This window comes from Lates calcarifer, linkage group LG13 (assembly GCF_001640805.2).
Source record: "Lates calcarifer isolate ASB-BC8 linkage group LG13, TLL_Latcal_v3, whole genome shotgun sequence".
NCBI classification, from domain to species: domain Eukaryota; kingdom Metazoa; phylum Chordata; class Actinopteri; family Centropomidae; genus Lates; species Lates calcarifer.
Window position 1 is genome coordinate 2,023,993 of NC_066845.1, and position 23,258 is coordinate 2,047,250.

The window sequence follows — 23,258 nt, forward strand, 5'->3', positions numbered from 1 at the left end:
TAGGGTGTGCAAGAGGAGTCTTAGGTTTCAGGCTGAAGAGACGGTGGGATGAATCACTTGGGTGGGTGGAGGTTTTGTTCCTAAGGGGAGGAGGTTAAATTCCTTGAAGCAGACAAGTACAATGTCCTACAGTGCAGAAAGCAGTGACAACTGCTAGATTAAGGACATACTGCAGGGAACAGAGCGGTGTGTACTGATAAAGCTTGACTGCAGTCCCACTGGACAAGCACTGAGGAGATAAAACATGGGAGTGTACAATGAACAAGGGTAAGGGTATTAATCCTAATTTAGAGCTTTTGTGCTGCTACAGTGCATATAAGACATGTAAAGTTGACTTTGAGACTTTTTTTTTTGCATAATCTAAATATATTTTTATCTTGTCATTGCTGAAAATTTATTTGCATTTGGGGAAACAGTGAGAGTTAATACTGAACACATTGCATATTTACATAGCTATTTAATTCTAAATAAGATATACAAATTATGGCACTTTGTGAATAACTATAGCAACCTAAAACTTTACATTTTTCATTCTTTAATATTTTTTTATAATGAACATGAGAATCTTTAAATTCATTTGTATCTCTAAATTTGTTGTTGATGACGACATATGCTGTATAGTAGTTAGCACTTCCCTTAAAAGGAAGTAATGATGTCAAAATCTCTACAGTTTGTTCACATGTATTTCATTTCATGTTGTTTCTATATATTTGTAGGGCGGCCCTAGAGGAACCAGAACCCCGCCATATGCAAATCAAAGAGAAAAAAGGAGGGTCGCCCTGCCATCGCCGCATGTCAACACGCCTCTCCCCCCGCAGACGGTTCAGCAAAGACATCTGCAATGACATGATGTTTGTGGGTCAGTTACTGCATTCATATAGATCTGATCTCTAGAGTTTATGTCAATGGTCAAAAGGTCCAAGTGATTTCAAAGGGGCACTCCTACCGATTTTCATCTTTGATGAATTCGGAGTACATGGGGAATGCTACTCAGCCTTTGAAAAATAGTTTTATTTCCTCCTCCAGTGTTTCAAAGGCAGAGTTTGACAGATGTGGGCAGGGGAAATCCAATGAAACATATTTCTGAGTTGCATTATGAAAAATGTAGGATCCAGCCTTTTGTTTGACCTATGCAAGGGACTAAAGGTGGTGTCCCCTGCTGCATCTGTTTCGACCATTCATGTACCTCATACAAGCCTTCAGATATTGTGGAAATCTAATACAAAATCATCAAAAAGCCTACTTTGATAAAACAGTTGAGTGAGTGAGTTGATTGGCTGGCTCTTTAGGAGATGGATGTTTTACAAACAGAAAGTTTGACTCATCATATTAGTGAGTCAGTATATAAATTGTGGTCTGTGTATGGATACCACACTGTGGTTACTGACTACTGTGGTTACCTTTTACTGTAATTGCTCCGGTCTGCTCTGGACTGCAGCTCATACTATAGAGGGTCTTATGTTAATATTTAACGGATGGGTAGTTAGCAGCATATACTGTAAGTCTCACTTCACTTATTTCTGTCTCCTGACACAGGTCTTAATCATTATCTATGTCACAGTTGAAATGAAAGTTATTCATGGATATCACCACCAACAATTCTCAGCTAGTTAAGACAATACAGAGAGTGACCATATACATCCACTATGTAAACCAGATCTTCATCAACTCTCCAAACAACTGTACATCCCCTCCATTCAGCATTCAGAGGCTGCTGTCATCATTTAGCCATCAGGTGTCAGAAACTGAGCAGAAATAGCTGCAATACAGGTTTACATACTGTGGATTTTCTGTTTGTTTACTCATAATTTTGAGTTCACTTTCATCACACCTCTTCCTGCCAAGGATTACCATGGAAACCAGTCAAAACAACCCATTTCTTTTGGATCCATGCCTACATTTGCCTTGTTTACTGCTTCTGTTGCAGTTAGAGAAACACAAAAAGTGAGACATGATCGAAAGAAGCCTTAAGAGGAAGTTCTGTTACAGAAACATCTTAATTTTCCAAAATTGCAAATCTTTTTTTTTCCTATGACATTTGACACTAATATGAATTTTTGCAGTTTAAATGCTGTATATGTACATTTTTGCTATTGCTACATAGTCACTGTTAGTATTAACAGCTGTTTACTAACCAGTCTAGAAGAAATGTTCGATTTCAGAATCAAACTTGATTTCTTTACTCGCCAAGAGCTGTCTCCAGTGGTGGAAAGCAACAGCAATGTTAACTCTTGTTTTGCTTCTATTTCTATCACTTTTCTTCTACTCGTTAGCATGCTAACCAGCTAGCCCTGGCCCATGCTGTCTCAAAATTCCACTTTGCAACAGTGAGTTACTGCAGAATCCAGCAGCACGGAGGAGACAGTAGAAATGTTGTGTGACTGATAATTGTATATAACAATGATGAATGCCCTGTTTTGATTTGGTAGTCGGGGGATGGACCCAGGACGACCCATCCTGTTTGGTGGAACAGTTCTGTCCTGAGTACAACGAGTGGAGAACAGCTGCACGCATGGTCAACAATCGTGGCAATGTGGCTGTGGAAACGCTGGATGGCAAGATCTACACTGTGGGTGGAGAAGATAACATCCGTTGTTATAGCAGTGTGGAGAGGTGAGAGACGGCTTTTACAAAAATGTGTACATCAATTTACTTCAAAATGTCACACTATAGAGGAACCTCAAAATTTCTGCTACAGTATTATCACTTTCAGCTCTTTAATGCAAAGGATTTCTCGCTGTAAGAGCCTCACATCATCATTTGAACATATTTTGTTTATTTTGTCACATGGCTCCCTTGAATTTCATGTTCCAGTTAAATTCAAACATCAGATTATTATGTATATCATAATTGAAATGGTTTATTTTGGTTTATGTAAATTTTCTGGTATAAGCTGATTCAAACTTACATGGGTACAGCTCAAATGAACCATTTCATTACTTTACACTGGTTATTATAGGGAGAAAATTATGTAAGTAAGCATCTTGGAGGTGGGGTGACAGTTTAAAATGCTGTCTCTTAAGAGTAAGAGTTGCTTGACTCTGACAGTCAGAGTCTTTCAAAGGATTCCTCTCAGCTTGATCTGTGGAGAATGAATTCATGTAAATATTATGTGAAGAGTGCTGTGGCATGAGACCATGTAGGGAAAGAGCTAACCCAAGACTATGGTCCAAATTGGGGAATTATTTTACATGGAGAGGCCTCTGTTTGTCTAACTTTATTTTAACCAGGAAAGGGACCTAAATGGGCCTCCTTGACCAAGATAACATCAGCACAATGGCACATAGAACATAAAGGGCACTAAAAAACAGAGACTTGGCTGCATGACAGAGTTCCCACTTAATTAACTGTTAATTCAGCCCTAGATATGACAGATTATCCTCCTGTGAGGTGGTTTTGACAATGAAAAATGACTGATATGCTCAGTATACACAGAGGAAAAAACAATCTGAGAGGCATGCCATTTAGCTGACTGACTGACCTCTTTAAAATACTCCTGTCATATATACTATCGAGGTACTTTATCACTAGATTTCTTAGGGGAATAAAAGATTTGTTGTTGCTGTTCACACCACTGAACAATAGAGGTCAGTATTAAAGCAAAAATTAGATGTAGACCTTTTGACATTGACCCTGAACCAGTTTATTAGTGAGCAATGGACCACCCAGAATCCTAATTTTACAGGATCTCCCTAATCTTGCCTAGGTATTTAATCCTCAGAGGCAGAGAAAGCCAAAAATAAACTCATGCACACACATATACTGTGTTCTTCTACAGCACATTTTCTCCCACTTCCTGTCCTTCTACCCTCTCAGAGGAGCTGGCTCTGCTCCCAATTCCCACAGGCACTCCTTAACTGAATGCCAGCCAGCTGACCCCATAATGATCATCCCCGGCTGGCCGTAGACCAGCAGGGAAAGACCTGCTCCAGACTGATCTGCTGTTAATGGTCTGGACCAGCTACCTCTCATTTTGGTTACTTGAGTGCACCTAATCTCTGAGGGGTGCTTACAGTGCTGTTGTGACATTTTGGGGGAATTTCTGACGTCCCATCCGAGCAAAAATTCACCAATTAGAAGGAAGCGTTGTTTTGTGGGATGTGGGTTTTCTTCTAATGGCCTTGACAAAGGGAAAACAGTTTTTTAATGGTCTTCCAGCAGAGGGGAAACACTCTGGCAGATGTTTACACAGATGCTCACACAGCTCAAATACTTTCTCTCGGTGTGGATGTGTGTGTGTTCCCCAAAACCACACAACAGCAAGCGTACAAAAAAGCTTGAAAATATATGTTCTCTATGAAAGCTTGTGTCTATGTTGGTTCTACTCAAGTTGTTATTACCAGCAAGTGATTTTACCTTCCACCAACACTTTGACACCCTCACTCCTTGACCTCCATCATGACAGGTACAGCCCAGACACAGACAGCTGGAGTACAGATGTAGCACCCTTGAGCAGCCCCCGCAGCGGAGTGTGTCTGGTGGCGATGGATGGATACCTATACGCTATCGGAGGACATGATGGCATTACTGCTATGAATACTGTGGAGAGGTACTAAAGCATGGGTGGTACTAAAGATCAATATCTTGCAAAATGAATTATTATTATTTTTAATTTTCCCCGTAGAAGGCTGCAGTCAAAATGTCTCTATTGGATGTTTGTAAGGAAGAAGAAGGAGAAGAAGCTGTTTAAGACAAATTGTCATTTTTGTTTCATTGCTAACACCATCTGCTACTGTGTGTCGCTGATCTGTGCCATAAAAACATACCTCCTTTAAAAATGAACATAAAATGAAAATGGAATGAGTAGGCTGTCTCTTTCTGTACATATACATAAAATTCAAGTAATAATGATCTTAATTACCTGACATCTCGCATCACTTTAAAAGCTATCTAAAGTGGCTGACTTGGAGGAAAAATCAGTTATGCAAAGACATTAATGATTGACACACTATTTGTTAAATCTGTCTTCTTGCTAACCTTTGTCTCATTGCTCTAGGTATGATCCAAAAATGAACATGTGGAGCAAACAGGTGCCGATGCTGACCAGACGTACCAGAGCAGTGGCTGCTGTGCTGGAGGGTCACCTGTATGTGATTGGAGGGAACGATGGTGACATGGCTCTGAGCTCAGGTGGGAGATGTGATTTAAAGAGAAAAAAAAAAGAACAACAACAACAAAAAATATATATATATCCTTGATGTCAGGCACTCACATATCCAAACAAGGTTTCATAAAAGGCTGTAACTAAAGTTTCTTTTTATTATGAAATAATCTGTCGATTAAGTTTTTGATTAATCAGTGAGCTTTTGAGTCTGAAAAATGTAAGAGAATAGTGAAAAATGCCCATCACAAAACTTCCAGAGCCCAGTGTGAGGTCCTCAAAGTGCTTGTTCTGTCTGACCAGTAGACCAAAAATCCAAAATTACTCAACCCACAAAGATACAAACAGAAACTCCTCCAACAAATCTTCATATTTTAGAAGTTAGAGCCAACAAATATCTGGCATTTTTGCTTTGGTATGTGATAAGGATTAATTGATTCTCAAAATTGGTAGTGATGAATTTTATTTGGGGTGACTAATTGATTAACTGACTAATAGTTTCAGCACAAATTCCAACTGGAAAATTTGAAAGTTTAATTACATACAACTGCCAGTGCTTGTTGAGTTTTTATGTGTTCATTTGACTTGTCACAACTGACACAAATTATCCAAAGCACTTTAAAAAGAATGATAAATGAAGGAAGCTTAAAGTGACACTGATCATTTATTCATATAGAAATGCTATTTGAATTAACTTGTTTCCAACATCATTTGAAAAAAAAATCTCAGCTTTCTTTGACAGCTTTTTGAGGTGTGGCATGGCTTAGGTCACACATAACGACAAACCTCACTTTTTCTTTTCTGCTTCACATACAAGGACACACACACACACACACACACACACACACACACATTCTTAAGTCCCTTGACCTTGCCAAAGATAAACAAGGGTTATGCTGTGCTGCCACTTGTCACTGACTATTTCAGTCTGTGAGAAGTGCATGTCAGTAAAATTCCCACAACCTTTTTTGGTTCCCATCAAGTGCTTGAAAATGGTAAATTAAATTACTATATTTGTGGCTCATTTTATAGAAAATGTTATTTAAAAATAAAAAGGCAATATATTCATATCTTTAGGATCTTGCTTCCTGTCAGACATTTCTAGCTTTTCATGTACATCTAAAATGGCAAAAGATCAATATAACCTGGACATTTTTAAATATAAATCTAAACACTGGCTGTCAGTAAGGTACTGTTACTCATACAGTGTGTGTAGTTGTGTATTATATGGTATATATGGCCTTTTCTGACTTCTGCTATCCTCTGAATGTTCCCCAGTGGAGCGGTACAACCCTGTAGACGGTACCTGGTCGATATGCGCCCACATGCTGTGTCCCAGGGAGAATGCCGGCTGCACTGTGTACCTGGGACACATCTATGTGGCAGGAGGCAAAGACGAACTCAACCTGAAGCTCTGCTCTGCTGAGAGATTAGACCCCGACACCATGAGGTGGTCGCCTGTCAAACGTATGAGGAGCAAGAGGGACAGCGTGAGTAATCACAGATCAGATGTCAGGGCTCCCCTCTGATTTCACGTTCAGGGTATATTTACATACAAATGATAAAAACAGGAAAGATGAGGAGAAGAGATGTGACTGAGGAAAGGACATACTTTTCCTTTACAGATTACCTAAGATATAAATACATGTTTAGGGTCTCAGTGCTATCTTTGGAACCCATAGTCTAAATGCTTGTTTCACTCAAAAGCCCAAATGTCAACCTCATTTTGAGATATTTCATTGCCCTGCTGGGGGCACTAGATGAAAAATCAGGGGATCACCAAAGTCAAGGAAACCCCTGGACCGATTTGCAATAATGAAAAAGGACATACCAATTTCAACTAATTTGTTGATAAAACTCTCTTATTCTTGTGCTTCATGCCTCAGATGTCCCTTGTAGTCTTCAATGGTGCCTTGCTGGCTGTGGGAGGCTCTGATGGTGTCACCAATCTGAAAACAATTGAAATTTACAGCCATGAAACCAACACATGGAGGTAAGAGGAAAACCAGTGCTGTGATATCCTTTATGAAAAATCACTCATCACACAGTTTTGTTTCTATCCCCTGTGGTTTGCAGGAAACATAAAAGCCATAACATCATTATGCTTTAACAAACAAGTTATGAATTGAATCACTATTGCAAAATCAATTAGCAGTAGTGAGCCATAATATGGAAATGTATTTGCATGGATAAAGATTGAAGTTTAAATGCTGACACAAGAGGGTGCACAATAACATGAAACACACAATATATCATATTTATCTAAACCTACAGTCATTATTTTAGTGATGGGATATGGTTTACACCATGTTTTTGATAATAGAGACGGGTTACCTAAGTAAGAGTGAACCGAAGAAGAAAAAATGTAAATTATTTCCAATCACAGGGTGAAATCACAGCACACAGTGTGGTGCAGACACCCTAAAAAGGGAAAAAATGCTGACTCACTATGGTCAAAGTAATGCAAGACATTTCCTAAAAAGTGATATAACAGCCTTATCATCCAATGTAATGACTCCTACTTATTAAAATTTAAATGTAACATTCAGTGTAATTAATGTCAGAGATCACTGTGTATCTTTCCATTATGATACAGTTGTCAAATTAATTTCAAGCTTAGGACAAAAATACTTCTACATCAAGACATTCTGTTGCTTACAGCCAGACAAATACATAGACTAACTTTGTGATTCATGCACCAACCTCTATGTATGTACGGCTTCTATATATTATATATGCCTTCAGGCTGCTTACTGAATCTGAGTGCCTCACTGTCTGAGTCCCTCTGTTTCCCCTCTCCATCTGTTTTTAGACACTTTGGAAGCATGAAGAGCAAGCATCCAGGAGGGAGAGTGGTTGTGCTGTGCTGAGACTTGACAATGCTCATGTTATATGAACAGGACAAAAGTGTCCGAGAGAAATAGCCCTAATGGATGTGCGCCAGGGATCCAGGACACATTGTGATATGGTTCAAGTAAGGCAGCATAATGACTGAATAATTAAAGAGTTCACTCCAAAATGAGACATCCCCACATTAGTCGAAGCTGGCATTGGCAGCCGCTGTTATAAAATGACTGTGAGCATCAAATTAAAGCACATCATAGGCTACCAGGTTACCATTAAAGTTATGGGTCTTTTTATGTCTCTAGCTTACAAAACAGACCTCTTTTACAGAGATGAATCAATGGCAAATAAATCTCAGGTTGCATTTTTCCCTTTATGAACAGATAAAATTTTGGATTGACAGCCTTTAAGTATAGATTGTATGGTACTGACATAATGAAGTGATCTAGTGTTTTAAGGGACAGTAGATAAGTGATTTGATATTTATTCTTTATTGTGCTGAACATAGAGAAGTGATATACATGGTGAAGTGAAGGTTAACATGGATTTAATGCAGGTATTTGGTTAGAGAAAGTTCAGGGTTTGCATGTAAAAATACTCATACAGTAGATTATAGGATTACTGTATGAAAGTAGAAAGGTTTAACCTTGATATACTATCGTACGAGGATGCTTTGAAGGTGAACAACATCAACAAGTGATTGTTGGAAGTGCAAAAGGTGTGCTGAATGTTTTAATAGAAATGAACCATGGTTTCTTTAAATAACATATGAATGTAGAGTAATGATGTGTTTTATATGAGCCTTCTTAAATTTCCAGTCAATTTGAGGGATCTAAATCTCTTAAATGTCAATTAAATGTAATCATATGACACATTTTGTGCGTGCGTCAGCTTCTGTTAATTTCCATGATGCCAACATACTGTAAATGACCTACAGCGGTGACTGTAAACTATTTTCCCCATCATATTTCATCATTTATCTTGCATAAACACTCACAGAAAGGGTTGCGAAATCACAAAATCAGCTGGATCAAGTTGCGGGAAAAAGAAAATCTGTGGGAATAAAGATCCTGAGTGAGATAAGCAAGTGAGTGAGATGTGACTGCTGGCATGGGAAAGCATAAGTAGCTGTGTGGGCTTTAAAATGATGACGCTCAGAGCTCTTTCCCCTGGAGAGTAATGGGCTGAAATGTGGAGAGGCTGAGCACAAGGAAACGCACAGCGCACAGAGCAACACAGCTTTTCCAGAGACACACACGAGCCAGCGGTGTCTCCCACCCCGTGCTACTGTGCACACAGAATGAATATTTTTTTCAATTTGAGAGGGACAGTTGTGAGGCAAATAGCAGAGGACAGAGCTGTTGCAGGTATGTTTTAATAGAAAAAAAATCTTGCCTAGTAGACTTTGCATGTTGTGTATAGTTCAATACTGATGTTGGATATTGGGAAAGTATGAGAAAAATGAATAAATAACTTATCATTTGGTCTAATTCCAGTGCAATGTTTTTATGCAAATATCTGTACTGGCCATAAAGCCTTGGTCTGACAGATGTAGCTAATAATGTTTTTAGTGACTGTATGTTGTAGCTACACTGATTCATTTCTTCATTCACAAGCACATACAGAAGGCTGGCAAAGTTGCACTTTCCACCTCTTACCACCAGATGACTCTGACTGATGAGGACACCGTGTACATGCACCTGGCATTTCACACCATAACATTGCATTTAAGCCGCAGGGAGTCTGTATTTGTCTTGACATGATGCCATTGTCTTACAAGCGTGACTTTATTTGGCAGATGGGGTGGACAAAAGCATGACTACGCAGAATTACACTCGCCTATTTATTCATTTCTCTAAAAGCCTTATAATGAGAAGTTTCCTCTCGGTTTCAAACGCAGCAGCTTACTCGCTAGACACCGATAAATTTCAGGGTTCTCCGGTAGGTGGCGAGGCACTCGTAGGTGACTTCAGGTTGAGAAACGGGCGCCCCCCCCCCCCCACCACCACCACTCTTTCCTGGGGAGAAGAGGATGCTGATGCTGACAGGAGAGCATGGACACCGACAGCGCGCTTACATGATGTCCTTATTTTAGCTGCGCTGGCCAATGTTATATTATAGAAGACAGCAAAGGTGAAAGCCACAAGAAGCGGTACTTACGGTGATTTTAGACCAGGCGTTGAGATGTAAGAACGGCTGAAAACGGTTACGGATTGCGTACTCGTTTAAAAAAGAAGGCAAGTCGAGAATCAAGTTTAGAATCGACAGCACAGGACTAAAAATAGCAGTTCGTCCTTCTTCCGCCAAGCAATGTAGTTCGCCAACAGTAGCAAACAAAGTTGTTGCTAAGCGACAGTGAAGTCTTTTAATATTGGTGGCGTTTTGGGGTCTCGCGCATTGATATGTAAATTAACCGTCAGGTGTGCGATAAATTACAACGCCTTCGAAGGCGTGTCAGCCAATCAGAGCTGAGAACCGGGACTAATTTTTCCCCATAAACCCAAATAACCCAGTCCTGCAACCTCCATACAGCTGTGTAGCACTGAGAGAAAGCTAGCTTAGCCATGATCCGTTTTTGTCACCGAGAGGCTCTGCAGTGGATTGATTTGATTTACCTGAACGCTTAAGCTAACTCCGTTGGACTCCTGTTTGCCAACTGACCACTCGAGTTGACTTCCCTCCCCCCTTGCAATTGCCATTTTCCAATGATGACAGAGCTGTCGCAGGCACACGTTGATGGGAGACATACTCTGTCACACAGGCAGTGTTGTATGGACAGTGTTTGGAGGTCTTCTAAACCAGACTTATGTTTACGATGATGGGACCTCGGTCAGAAACGGGAGCACAACCAGGTAAAGGAAGTTAGCAAGAAGTCAAACCTTGTAGCCTGACTTTGCTTACAGTCTGTTTGGTGCTTATTTTTAAGTTTAGCTAGGCTACTTACTTTGAGTATCTAAGTAATGTTGTAAACTGCCATTCAGGCGGCAGAGAATTGATATTTGTCTTACCCTGATAACATTATGGAACTTCATATCACTAAGCTTCTGGTGCAATTTTGTTGTGTTTTCTTTTGTTTTATAAAACGTGTTACTATAGCCTAACCTTACTCCCTAGTTTTGCAGTGGTACTCAGATTGCAAATCTCAGCTAGGTTAGCTAGGTATTTATTTAGTAACCCTCTAAGATTTATGGTTGACTTAAATGCAGATGTTTTGGTTTACCAACAGTACATGGTGAAACTCATTTTCAGAGAGACCTAAAGTCGCAGTGCTCTGAAATATGACTGTAGTAAGTAAAAGTGACTGTGCACCCTGTTTAAAGCATAGAAATTGTTTTAAGGCTTTGTGTTGTAATTAACTAACGAGTCATTGAAGTCTAAGCTGATTCTGCATCTCAGAGATAAAATCTTGTCCAAATGACAAATGCATTTTTGTGTAATCATAGTGAAAACTTAAAAGACACTGTCCAGATGAAATACTTGATTATGGTAACATGCATCATAACATTAAGATATTGCTGATGGTTGATTGATGTGATATCGAATACCATAAGTGTGACATCTACCTTACCTTGGTCTTTTTTGTAATACATCATTTTGAAAAAGAATGCAGATTTTCATAGACCTTATCAGACAATTTTGATTCTGTTTTTCAATCTTCAATCCCTTCTTCCTTATTTAGAGACCAATTTCATCTCTGCCCTGGATGTACTTTTTTTTCTATGCTTGATGTGTTTTCTTTGGTCTGAATCTGTGGTATTCTCTCCATTAAGTGGAGGCAGTCTTTTACCGCAAGCAAGTCTGTTCCCTATTATTGTGGTCACTTTACCTCGTCCATTAAGTCAACTCTCAAAGGCTGCAGACTGTAGTTTTGTATAGATTTGTAAAGGGGTTATTTTACTTCCATGGTGGACTTTCAGTGATCAAGTTTTTTTTTTTTTTTTTTTTTAAATCCTGTCACCCAGTTCTCCTTTACCTCTCCTTTTCCCTGAAGTAAAGGACACATTGAGGACAGTGTGTTCTTTGCTCTTCTGCACTCACATCTTCTATTTCCTGTTTTCCTTTCCTTTCCTTTTCTCCTCCTCTTCTCTCCTCTTGTTTCTTCACCAACACACTCATTTGTCATCTCCCCACTCTCTTTCCTCTGTCTGCGTCTCTGAGGGTCTGTGCTTTCACTGTTAATCAGGGAGAGCATGTCCCTGGGTGCTATTAGTGCACTCAAGGCTGCCCACACTGTACTATGATGACACACAAATACACAGCTCTGTATTACCCACTTATTGTTGCCTCTGTCGACACTTTAGAGGGAAATCAAAACAATTTAAACACTACACACAAGTAAATCATGCGACTAAATATGTGAAAACCATATATAAACTAAGCTGAAATATAGATTCGCTCAAGTAGAAATGCACACACAAACGAAAGTGTAAGAACATACAATCATACACTGTACATAGGTGTGCTAGAAATATCATTGTCCTGTTTCTGAAATACCTTTCTCTCTGTTTTGCTTCACAGGCAGAAAATGGGTTTAACACCACCCTGATAAGGGGATCCCTCCTCACCATGGCTACACAAATTAAAACCTGTACTCTAGGGTACCTTCAGTATACGCATTGATAGATAACAGATGATTGACCCACCAGAGATGTTTCTTTCTACTATACTATAAATAATAAAACACCATCAGTTGGGCTTCTGTGAGACCGTGAACACATTAATATTAAACTGTACTGCTGCATTAAAGTGCGTCCATGCAATCCCAATCTGTTTAAAGAGTGGCACATTTCAGAGGGCTTCCTGAACTCTCTGAGCAGAGTTAAGCTGCGACACAGGCAGAGGATGTAATCACATTACAACCTCCTTAAGTCTTAAAGAGGTGAATTCTTAATAAGTGTATTTAAACTCTCTCCTTCCTCTCTCTCTCGCTCTCTCTCTCCCTCTCCCTGTCTTCTCTCTTCTCTCTCTCTCTCTCTCTCGTCACTCAAATCCCCCCCACAAGAGGCAGTCATGAGCCCTCCACGCCGATCATCGAGTTCCCATGGTGACAGGTAATTTCCTGAAGCACTTCATTCCCCTACATGTGACTCTGAGTGACATGATGGGAACACATATACATACACACATACCAATATGTAGCCAATGCTCTATGTAGTGGACACACACAGTAGCATGCACACATACGGTTATGTACAAGGTGGGTTGTATTTTCATATTTGTAATAACCTGTTCCTGACAGTGTCCACTTTGATTGTGGAAAAAAAAATCTTTTTTTTTTTTTTTTTTTTTTGAATAATGTATGTTTGTATGTGTTCTTTTCTTGTTTAATAATACATGATGCCCATGAAATAGGACAGTTAAATTAAGTCATCTGGTTCAGACTTTAATGCATGACTTACTTTGACACAGAAAATCAGGTTTAGCATTTCTTAAACAAATCAAACATATATATTTAAGTTGTTTTCTCAGCTGTGGTTGACATTGTAGACAGAGCAGTTTAGGAGCATGACTAGATTGTTTGTAGTGTCCAGATGACCCTCAGTAAATGCATGCTATGTTTACTTGGAATCAGTATTCATGGAACCGATTAAAAACTGGCATTATTTCCCAGCTGTGGTTTTTCTTTCCTCCAGAGGAATGAATTGGCATCTGGGGAATTAAGTACAACATATGTCATAGCCCCCCTGAACATTGATTGTTTTTATTGCAGTCTGCTCTTGCTCATCATACAGCCCTGTAACTGCCTTTAGATTTCCCATAGCATCAAATCTTCTCCTCAGTAATAGCCTCCTTATTCATTGCCTCATATTCACTGCATTTCCAAATGATCTCAGGTGCCTTATTGTATCCGTTAATCCTGGAAATTGTGGTGAAATGTGACCATTGTAACGGTACAAAAGCTTGCATGTTTGATGCTCAGATGCTGGTCTTCTCGCCCCGCAGGCCGTCCACTGAGACCCTGCAGAAGAACAACAGTAGCAACTCTGGCGTCATTCTGGACATCTCGGCTCTCAAGATGGCAGATGTGGATTCAGAGGTGCCTCCTCTTCCACCTCGCTACCGCTTCAGGGACTTGCTGCTGGGGGACCAGACGTTTCAGAATGATGACAGGTAGCATGAAAAACACTGTTACTGTGCAGTATGTACAACTCGAGAGGCTGTCCAGGGATTTTACTGGAGGGGTGCTTTGTGTTTGTGTGTAAGTGTGGATTCATACATCTACTTTATGTTTAAATCGCCCTAGATACTCGAAACCCTGGTTTCAATGGTTAATGATAGTCCACACATTCCAGGAGTTGAATTTATGTTGAGTATTGCATTGCTTTCCCCAAGCTGCCTCATCTACTTCTACCTCAGTTGCTGTTCTCCTACATTTCCCCGAGTGACTTCTCACAACAACCCCCTAGAGAATGTGGCAGGACTTGTATTTAGCTCTTGGTGTGATGTGTAGGTGGATACGGCAATGGAAATAGAGGTAGTGAAGTGAGAGGTTTTTTTTAGTGAAAAAGTAAGCCATGCTCTTCGCCTAGACTTTATGGCTGTGTTGTGCTGTGGATTATTTGGACTACTGTCAGCACGGAAATTGACATCCCTGCCTCTTAAGTCATGACTGTCCTGCTAGTATCATCATCACATTGGTTCAAAGTGACTTTAGAAACAAGACTTTCCTCCCCCTAATTCAGAGGGATTGACACCAAAATTGATACTCCATTTGAACAGTTTTGACAGAAATAAGAAAAGCACACTAAACACACTGAAATAAGCTTTCCCCATTGGATTAATTAAGTTCACCTTCATCTTAGAAATGCAAATTACATCACAAGTAGTGTTGATGTGGTCCGGACGCTTCAATAAAAGTGTTCAGTAGATTTGAGACTGCATTTTCCTCTGGCTCTGAACTGAGCATGAAACAGCCCCTCCCTGGGACCTTGACTGATGTTACAGTCACTAAAGCGCTAGAGTGTTTGGGAGTCTCCAAACAGTTAAATTACTGCTGTGGTTGGAGAGGCAGGCCAACAGATGCTGTTCGCTGCCCAAGAGGGGAAGAATTAGTTGAACATCAGCCACGGCTGAGTACTGAGGTGCTCTCCATGGTGCTGAAGTGAGGCCATCTCACTAAAGGTTCAGCCTCAGCAAGCACAGGCAACTAACATGAGACTCTTTACTTGAACCTTAATACAGTGTCAAATCCAGGTCACTATGTTTGTTAAGGGATCCTCTTAAGACTGTGCCATAAACTGTCATAGTCCATTAATATTGGCAGATATCTGTAGCCAGAGGATGTTTGACTTATCAGACATGGATGATTTATAACCAGGCAAGACTGTTGCCCTAAGGAGTGAGGTTATCAAGCCTTGAACAAAGACAAGGCAGTGGTCTTAGCTCAACTGAAAGCATCATTTCATGCAAAAAAAAAGCCGCCTTCTTCCCTTAGAGTCCCCATTGTATTGACCTGTAAATCCTGATTCTTGTATCATCATCAGTGCACCATTTCCAAGGGTTTATATTTAAAAGCTTGTCTCATTGATTTGCATAACTGCTAGCGCCTTTAACAGCACTACTGATTTATGATTTAATCAACGGTTGAATCTGACAGACAGCACATTGTGAATGTTATCTCTCAATCCCAGACTGTTGGTTGTTAGCAAAGAGTTGATAACCTTCTGTGGATGCCTTTTGTGTTTTGTGAATAGTGCATTGATCCATCTGTCTTGTATGGATGGAAAACAAATATCATCACTGGTGAAATGTCATGTTAAACCAAGATTTTTATACGAGTAAATAGGATGCTCTGTTTTGACACTATACTCTCTCTCACTCCTCCTTTCTGTTCACTCACTTCCATTGTCTCTGGGGCTCCCTGCAGTAAATTGCTGTCAGTATGTTTTATATCAATGCGAGGTCTTTTGTCTACAGATAACATTTAGAGCAGTGTTCCAGTATTTGACCATTTCCCCCCACACACTGGTTTGTGTGCTTTCCCAGGGGCTGCAGTGATTTCTCTGTATCCATCTACTGATGTGTATTGCTTTGTTTTTCTTAGCTACATGTCAGGTTTCTTAGCTCTGTTGACATAAAAGATAACATCTTTGTGTACGTCTTTTATGTGGTTTGACAAAGTAATAATTGGTGCAGATTACACTACATACTAATTACATGGAAATACAGTCAACATACAGTGGCATTATGCTGTCCCATGTTTCTGTGTCACAAAGACCTTGAGATGCTGAAGTATGGTGGTGTGTGTGTGTGTGTGTGTGTTGGGGGGGTGGGGGGTGTTTGTGTGTGTTTGTACGCATGTTTCATCCAGTATGTCCCCTGTGAATTGCTTTGCTGATCACTGTTCAATTGCAGAGGGTAATTAGGGCTTGTTGCTGGGCTACCAACACATGTATCTGTAAGCGTGTGTGTATGTGTGTGTACGTGTGTGTGTGTTTGCATCCACATATGTGCGTGTACGTGACGTGCTAGGCCTTGTCACAGAGCTTTATAATTTACAGATCCTGCCATGAAAAACACAGTAGCCATTGTTTTTTCAAAACAAATAACAGCTGTGAACGGCAGCTTTTCACACACACACACACACACACCTCTGTGCAGTGTGTGTTAGGAACTGAATGAAGATGCAAAAGAAGTAAACACCATTACTGATAGCATCTTATGCCAGTGTACAGTAATTGCTAGTTTCCAGGCTCTGGAGTGGAAACAGGAAGCAGACGGTGTCACTGGGCTTAGGGGACACTCTGTTTCATGGCTGATGATCTTTTGCATGCTTATGGTTTGTGATGTTGATTATTTCCTGTGCTGATGCTTTGTCGAGTGTAAAGCCTCAAAACAAATTAACTCCTAGAGGGGGAGCTGGACACCCCACCCCACCCCCCTGCCCTGATGGCCTTTTGCATCTGTTTTCTTGCATCTGTCATAGTAGGCTATGAGAGTAAAAGGCAGTGGGTCGAAGGACTCATCCCAGCGATAACTGACTAAATGTAATCACATTGCTAGGAGGGAGTTGCAGCAAGAGCACTCAGATGCACAAACATCTTGTTACAAAGACTGGTTTACCTGGTCATCTAAATCAAATTAAGATTTAAAATAAAATTTGCAGTCAAGAAATGTCAATACTATCCACTGTATTGAAAAATGCATATGATACACAATGTCAAATTTAAATCTACTTCATGAAATTAATGCAAAAATCTCATAAAAATCCCATATGTCAATTAAAGGTCATTCTGCTCATTTATTTGCAGCATTGACAAAAATGATCTAATACAGTGCTTACCATCAGCCTCCCAGCAGCAGGTAAGCTATTCATTTGGAGGGTTATGCTCCCTTGATGGTTTCACTTGAATAATTTTTAGACGCCAAAAAGAAAGAAAGCAAGAAAGATTAGCGAAAAGTCTGAAAACTACACAGAACTTTGTGTAGCAGAGTTATTTTTTTTCTTATGTCCCTCAGTGATGATCAACTTGCAACCTCTTGTAGGAGTCCTGAGATATTAAAGAAATAAACTTGCACGGAATGGCAAAACTTCTTACTGCTGCAAATGTAAGTTTCTCAATGTGTGTCACTCCAGCAGTATTAAGGCAATAAGCCCTTCTGTGCTGTTAGAGTGTGTGTGTCCTTGTATTTCCGTTCATCTCTTTGTGTCTGTCGTGTGGATGTGGGTGTTCAGTGTGGATATGGGGAGAGCAAAAGTGGTGGGGGGGGTCTTCCTCCTGGGCTGTCATTATCTCCAGGGTTGGGTGTCAGAGGGCTGTAATGACTGGCTCGGCTGTGTGGGTGCTGAAGAGGAGCAATCACGCTGAAGTCATGGGTCTGACAAGTGACATTTGTGTGTGTGTGTGTGTGTGCACTTGTTTGTGCGAGTACTATCTTCACAGGTGTTGGTGTATGTGCTCTCAGTGTGGCCACACCGGTGTGTGTGCACCTGTGAGCGTCTGATTATACATCCACATGTGTGTGTACGTGGGTTTGTTTCTCAGTCTGTCAGCCAGCAGAGGGGGGCCAGCTTCAGTCAACGTCAGAAATAGAAACAAGCCACCAAACACTTTTATACATGCCGGCAGGGTTGGAAACACAGAGAGTGGTGGGGAGAAAATTGGTTCCATCTATCTTTCCTCTGCGTGTCTAATCTTGTTTATTGGGGTTTTTCTCCTCTAATCAAGGCAGAATGCTGATGAGAGTAATGACGACAGAGTGAGCAGTGTTAATTGGTCACTAAATCAGCTCTTAAACACATCCTTGTGAGTCAAATGGTGGCACTTGGAATGGTGATCCAGTATTGACGCATGTTCTGCCGAGCAACAGCTAATCTCAGATGTGGATCATTCAGTCATCTTTGCTGTGAAGACCTTTCATGTCCAATTTGACAGCTTGGTGTAGTCATCTATTTCTGAGCTGATCTTGATTGATTCTGATATGTTTCATTAACTACTACAGCTACAAGTATATAAATCAAAAATGTCATGTTTTCATATGAGGAGAGGGATTGCATCTCTGAGACCTTTTTGGAAGTTTTTTTCTGTCTATATAAATATTCGAGAACCAAAGAGTCCAAGTGGAATAAAGTGTCCTGAGACAATAATTGTGCAGCTGTTAGTTGGCACTGATTCTGTGGCAGAAGTGACTGCTTGGATTTGATGCCTGGATGATTTGCACCTGAGCAAGTTCAGGAGGCTGATGACACGATAGAGAACAAAGACAAAGAGGGAGGTGAGGAGAAGAAGGAACACATAAACCCAGAGGAAGGAGATGACCAGATAGCAGTAAAGAAAAAAGGACCAGAGAGAAAGGAGGCAGCTGAGTAATGAGCGACACTGATGTGAAGATTATGATGAGGACGATTAGGTCCATGAAGTCATAAAGGACAAACAGAGTGAGTGCTCTCAGGCTATGTTCACACTGCAGACTCAGTTCCAGGTTCCTGCTCATTTTAGATTTAGGTTGGCATTTCTAATTTATCTGATACCTGTATAAACAGAGGAGTGTAAACAAGACACACATGAACAAAATATTCTATCCAGTGTGTGTGTTATGATGACGTGAAGTTTATGTTATTGTCCTACAAATTTCTGTTGATGGCAACAACTGGTAATGGTGCTGGCAGACGCTGGCTGTAGACAGCATTTTCAACCAAGCCGTGGGGCTGACTTAAACAATAAACTTCATAAAAGTAGTCTTAAATATGCACTTGATGTCTGCATAATTGTTTTGTGCCAAAACTAAGGCTAAAGCTACATGTCCCAGGCAAGATCTTCATCAGCTGATGCATGTAATCCTAAATCATTGCTCTCAAACTGCAGCGTGGAGCTAATTAGTCTGAGAATAATGAGTAGTCAGGAAATAAGGTAAAATCAGAGTAATTTTGTTCTAATATACTTGTAACTTTCACTAGTGAGAAAGGACAGGGAGCAGGGGTTTTTTCAACAGGTGATCTGTAACCCCTCAACCTAATGTAGGTTTCTAATGATGTGTTCCCTCCCTGTGGAACTAATGCTTGGCTATGACTTTAGGTAGTAAGCTAGTTAGCCAGGTCTGCTGTGCCTAGTTACGGTTGCGAAGCCATGACAGGACATTTGCTGTTCAGGGGATTCATCCAAATTATTAGACCTAGCAAAGATAACGTCTACATCTCCGTTAAAGGAGAAAAAAAGAACTTGGACACAATGAGACCTCTCACATCTCAAGTTGTTGTAAAGTTTCCAAACGTCATCTCACATAAAAGTCTGATGTGCTTGAACGAGTGCTGTCACAGGTTCCGCTTAGCAACTACAGCTTGCAATTTAGACCATAGGTGGCATTAGTCACCACCATCAGCAGAGTGGGTGGGCGACACTTTAGGGCTGCTAGACTTGTTCTCATCAGCAGCAAAGTGGCTGCGTGTCTTTGACGTGCTGTCAGTTTAAGGATTACTTTCAATGTCACAATGAAGCAGAGGCCCCAAACATGTTATCCTGCATTCTGTTTTGTCACATTCTATGGAGGCAAGTTTCTCAAAGGATTTGTGCAGCCAGTGAGCAGAAACTGGAATCTGAGCAAGCGGATAGGTGAAAATGAGAGAGAGCCGATGCATTGCATTCCTCGAAAAGCTCAGTTTGGACAGGGCTCCATTTCAGCAGTTTCTGCTCAGATTTATTTCCCCTTTACACAGTTTAGGTATTAGTGAAAGTGGCACATTGTGCTTAAGCTGAAAAGAATGAGTGTTCAGCCCTCCTAAAGGGCTTTTATTGGTCTTCATATGAAATTATTTGGAACATTACAGTGACTGAGCACATAGTCTCAGAGGGATAGCTAAAATGGGATGGACAATTAAAGGTAGCCAGCACTGGGAGAGTTATCTTGAGGGGTTGCTCAGAGACGAATAAGATTTCTTTTACCCCTCAGAATTTGTTTCTCTTCTGGGCCATTGCATCTTTGTTCCTGGAAATCTCTGGTGCATTTGCTGTTTAGCCCCCATGCTTTGTCTTGCCAAATTAATTAGCATCGGTGGAGCTGGCTTGTCAGACGTTAATAAACAGCTGTGATGATTGGAGACATTTGGATGAGGTTGTCAGCACTGCAGAGAGGTTTCCAGTGCTGTGGGTGTGTGTGAGACATACAGCGTTGCATAGAGGATTATTTAAGAATCACAGAACACAATTAACTTCAACTAGTTCAAAGAGATTCAGTCAAATATGTGAGGCCTGAATACTGACGCTGCATTGAAATGATAAGATATGTGCTTGGTTTTGTAAAAATTTCAATAGTTTTTTCACAATTTGTACCATGATTAGAATAATCTTAAATCTTAAATTCTAATTATCAGTCATTAATGTCAATTCAATGTTTTACTTGCATTTGTGTAGTTGTAAAAGTTATGAGGAGATTTAACCTGTGGTGCTGTTGCCCATTTGATTTTTGCCTGGCCAAGACAATCAGGAAAATGTTTCACAATCAATATTGTGAACCGTGTGGTTCACTGATCACGGATTTGCAGCATTATTTTAGTAAAGAGCCCAGAGGCAGCCTTTCCAAATACCTCAACTGCCTGCCAGGCCTGTGATGGTTTTATTCACCTGCTGTCTGTTGACTTGGACACTGTCCATCAATTATCTCTCTGTTCATTTAAATACAATCTTTGGCATTCCTGCTTTCAGTATTACAAAGCAAGATGAAATATGCCTAATTTCTTAATGCTTGTTGTTTATGTGCCATTTGTAAATGTTGGGTAATTCTAAGGCATTGATATACAGATTGCATAGTACACTCTATCTCTGAACTCTAATCAGCACCAAGTGTTGTTTGCTCATGGCTCTGAAGTAGTTGTGTATTCCTGGTCTTAAAGGTTGCATGACACGTTTTTGAGCTTACTTTACTCTTAAAGCTCAATGAAAGGTACTATGAAGAATTTATTTGCTCATGGTGACAATACTAATGATTTTCTTGTGACTTTAAAAATAACTCTGAAATTAATTTCCCTGATAATCATTCTTTTCAGTAAAAGATTGTGAGTCAAATGATAAAATATGTGGAAGAAAGCACTGTATTTGATCCTGATTTATGAAGGAAGACTTTACCTTACCTCTCTGGGAGATAATAAGTAAGGAGGCCATTATTCAAACAGTTCCCCACACAAGGATCAATACAGACAAGACTGTGAGTTATGACTGAAGAAGATGAAAAGTTTCTTCTACTATCAATTAAGAAATTTGTTGCAGCTGTTCACCTAGATTAAATAAAAGCTAAATCCCTATCTACATCTATATACATGAGTTGGCAGATATGAGCTGATTCTCCCATTTTATGCAAATGAGAGCAACAGTATCACTGCTTTCCGGTGCGCCATCATGCTGGGAGCAGTTGTTTTATTCATGGTACTGTTGAACATGGCCTGTTTGTCAGTAATCTGGCCTAATAAAAATGCCTGCATATTTTCAGAGAGGCTTCAAAGGGATATGGTAGTTGTATCTGAAGGGAAAGAAAACTCTTATTCAGCAGTTTATTTGGAGGCATAGAGAATGAGTAAATGCTATATTTATGCACAGGCTGAAGTAGTATTTGTTTACACTTCAGCAGGGACTCTCTGGTCTTTTCAGGGTACATGTAAGAGACTGAAAGAAATGATTTAATGGTCCCACAGGCATTATAAAACTAGATTTTTTTTCTTATTTCAGATGAACAATTGACTAACTCACTTTACACAAGTGAACATTCCCTGAGATGCCTTCATTTTTGGAAGAGAACATAAGGTTATGACCAATAAATGGGGTAGTTGAACCTTTTTGCACGAAGTAGCCTTTGGCGAAACAGCAGTCAGCGAGCAAAAGCATCCCTGTGAATGCTGTGCTCGAGTGCGTGTGTATCCTCCTGTGTGTAAGCCTGCCAGTGGCATTGGCTAGACTTCTTCCTCCTCTCTGGCTACGCTGTGCACAGGCAGACAGCTCGCCCACAGGAGTGCTAGCTCACTGCCTTAATATGTTTTGACAGAGGAAGCATTATTACAGCTCTCAACGCCCATCTGTAGCACGGAGCCTTAAAGCTGAGGCACGCCCAATGATTTTGAAGCTTTTGAGAGAGGTCTAGTTGCTTTTTAAGACTTTCTTAAATTATCTGGCCCGTCATCACCTTTGGTTTGTTCTCACAGGCAGAATGTCGCTCTCAAATTACAGTAGTGATGATAAGGAAATCTGCCACTCGTTTCGTGAATAGCAGCTGTGAGGGAAAAAAATGTATTCCTCTTTTTTTTTTTTATCCAACATCATCAACACATTTTTTATAATCCCTCCTTGCTCCCATTTCTTTTTTTGTACAATTTCAAATGTCACAGCAGCATCACCAGGGTACAACATGGTTTTTTTCCCCCTTACTCATCTTGCAGAATTTGGAATTTGTTCAAGTGTATGTGCCAAGTATTTCAGAGTGGAATACTTTACCAGCTATATCTAGTACTCAGCTAATTGGCTTCACTGCAGCTCTCTTTGCATGTTTGTTATATCCCTCTGTTTTGCTGCCCTCTGTAAATCCAGCTAGGGTCTGCTGTTATGTATGTAAATATTCAGTGTGAATGGGAAGGCGCTAAGTGGGCTAATCATGCTGCGTTTATTTCAGAACTCTCTCTTGCATCTATATTAGATTTTGGCTTTCTATACTTATTTTTTGCTTCATTTGAGCATAATATATCATATTTTCCTCTGGTTAGGTTGCAGGTTCCACCAGCTTCTGCGATTTACCTGAAGCATGTGAAGGGTTTGAGCAGCTTGTTCAAGGATACCGCATTAATACGACCTCACGAGAGATAAAACCTGAGGCTATACTGCCATCTGTGTCATTA

General features: G+C 40.2%; 2 protein-coding genes and 1 long non-coding RNA gene across 3 annotated transcripts in view; 2 read left to right on the plus strand and 1 right to left on the minus strand.

Moving 5' to 3' along the window:
* The first annotated feature begins 693 nt into the window (after positions 1 to 693).
* si:ch73-29c22.1 (kelch-like protein 20) lies at positions 694 to 8,027 on the plus strand. The gene is made up of 7 exons (XM_051075066.1): positions 694 to 859; positions 2,430 to 2,613; positions 4,406 to 4,549; positions 4,997 to 5,130; positions 6,380 to 6,591; positions 6,988 to 7,094; positions 7,914 to 8,027. Exons 1-7 carry the CDS (start codon positions 694 to 696, stop codon positions 7,969 to 7,971), a joined length of 1,005 nt encoding a protein of 334 aa, XP_050931023.1. The 3' UTR covers positions 7,972 to 8,027.
* Positions 763 to 10,199, minus strand: LOC108874833 (uncharacterized). Its single transcript, XR_001959789.2, has 6 exons — positions 10,106 to 10,199; positions 6,933 to 7,050; positions 6,408 to 6,559; positions 4,978 to 5,084; positions 4,357 to 4,503; positions 763 to 836 (listed from the first exon to the last, which is right to left on the minus strand). It is a non-coding gene; the product is annotated as an uncharacterized LOC108874833 (long non-coding RNA).
* Positions 9,231 to 23,258, plus strand: part of LOC108874602 (potassium channel subfamily T member 1-like) — a 68,090-nt gene continuing 54,062 nt past the window's right edge. The window contains 3 exon segments of the mRNA XM_051075065.1: positions 9,231 to 9,312; positions 12,948 to 12,996; positions 13,889 to 14,056. Of these exon segments, the coding sequence (XP_050931022.1) occupies positions 9,246 to 9,312; positions 12,948 to 12,996; positions 13,889 to 14,056 (284 nt within the window). The 5' untranslated portion in view covers positions 9,231 to 9,245.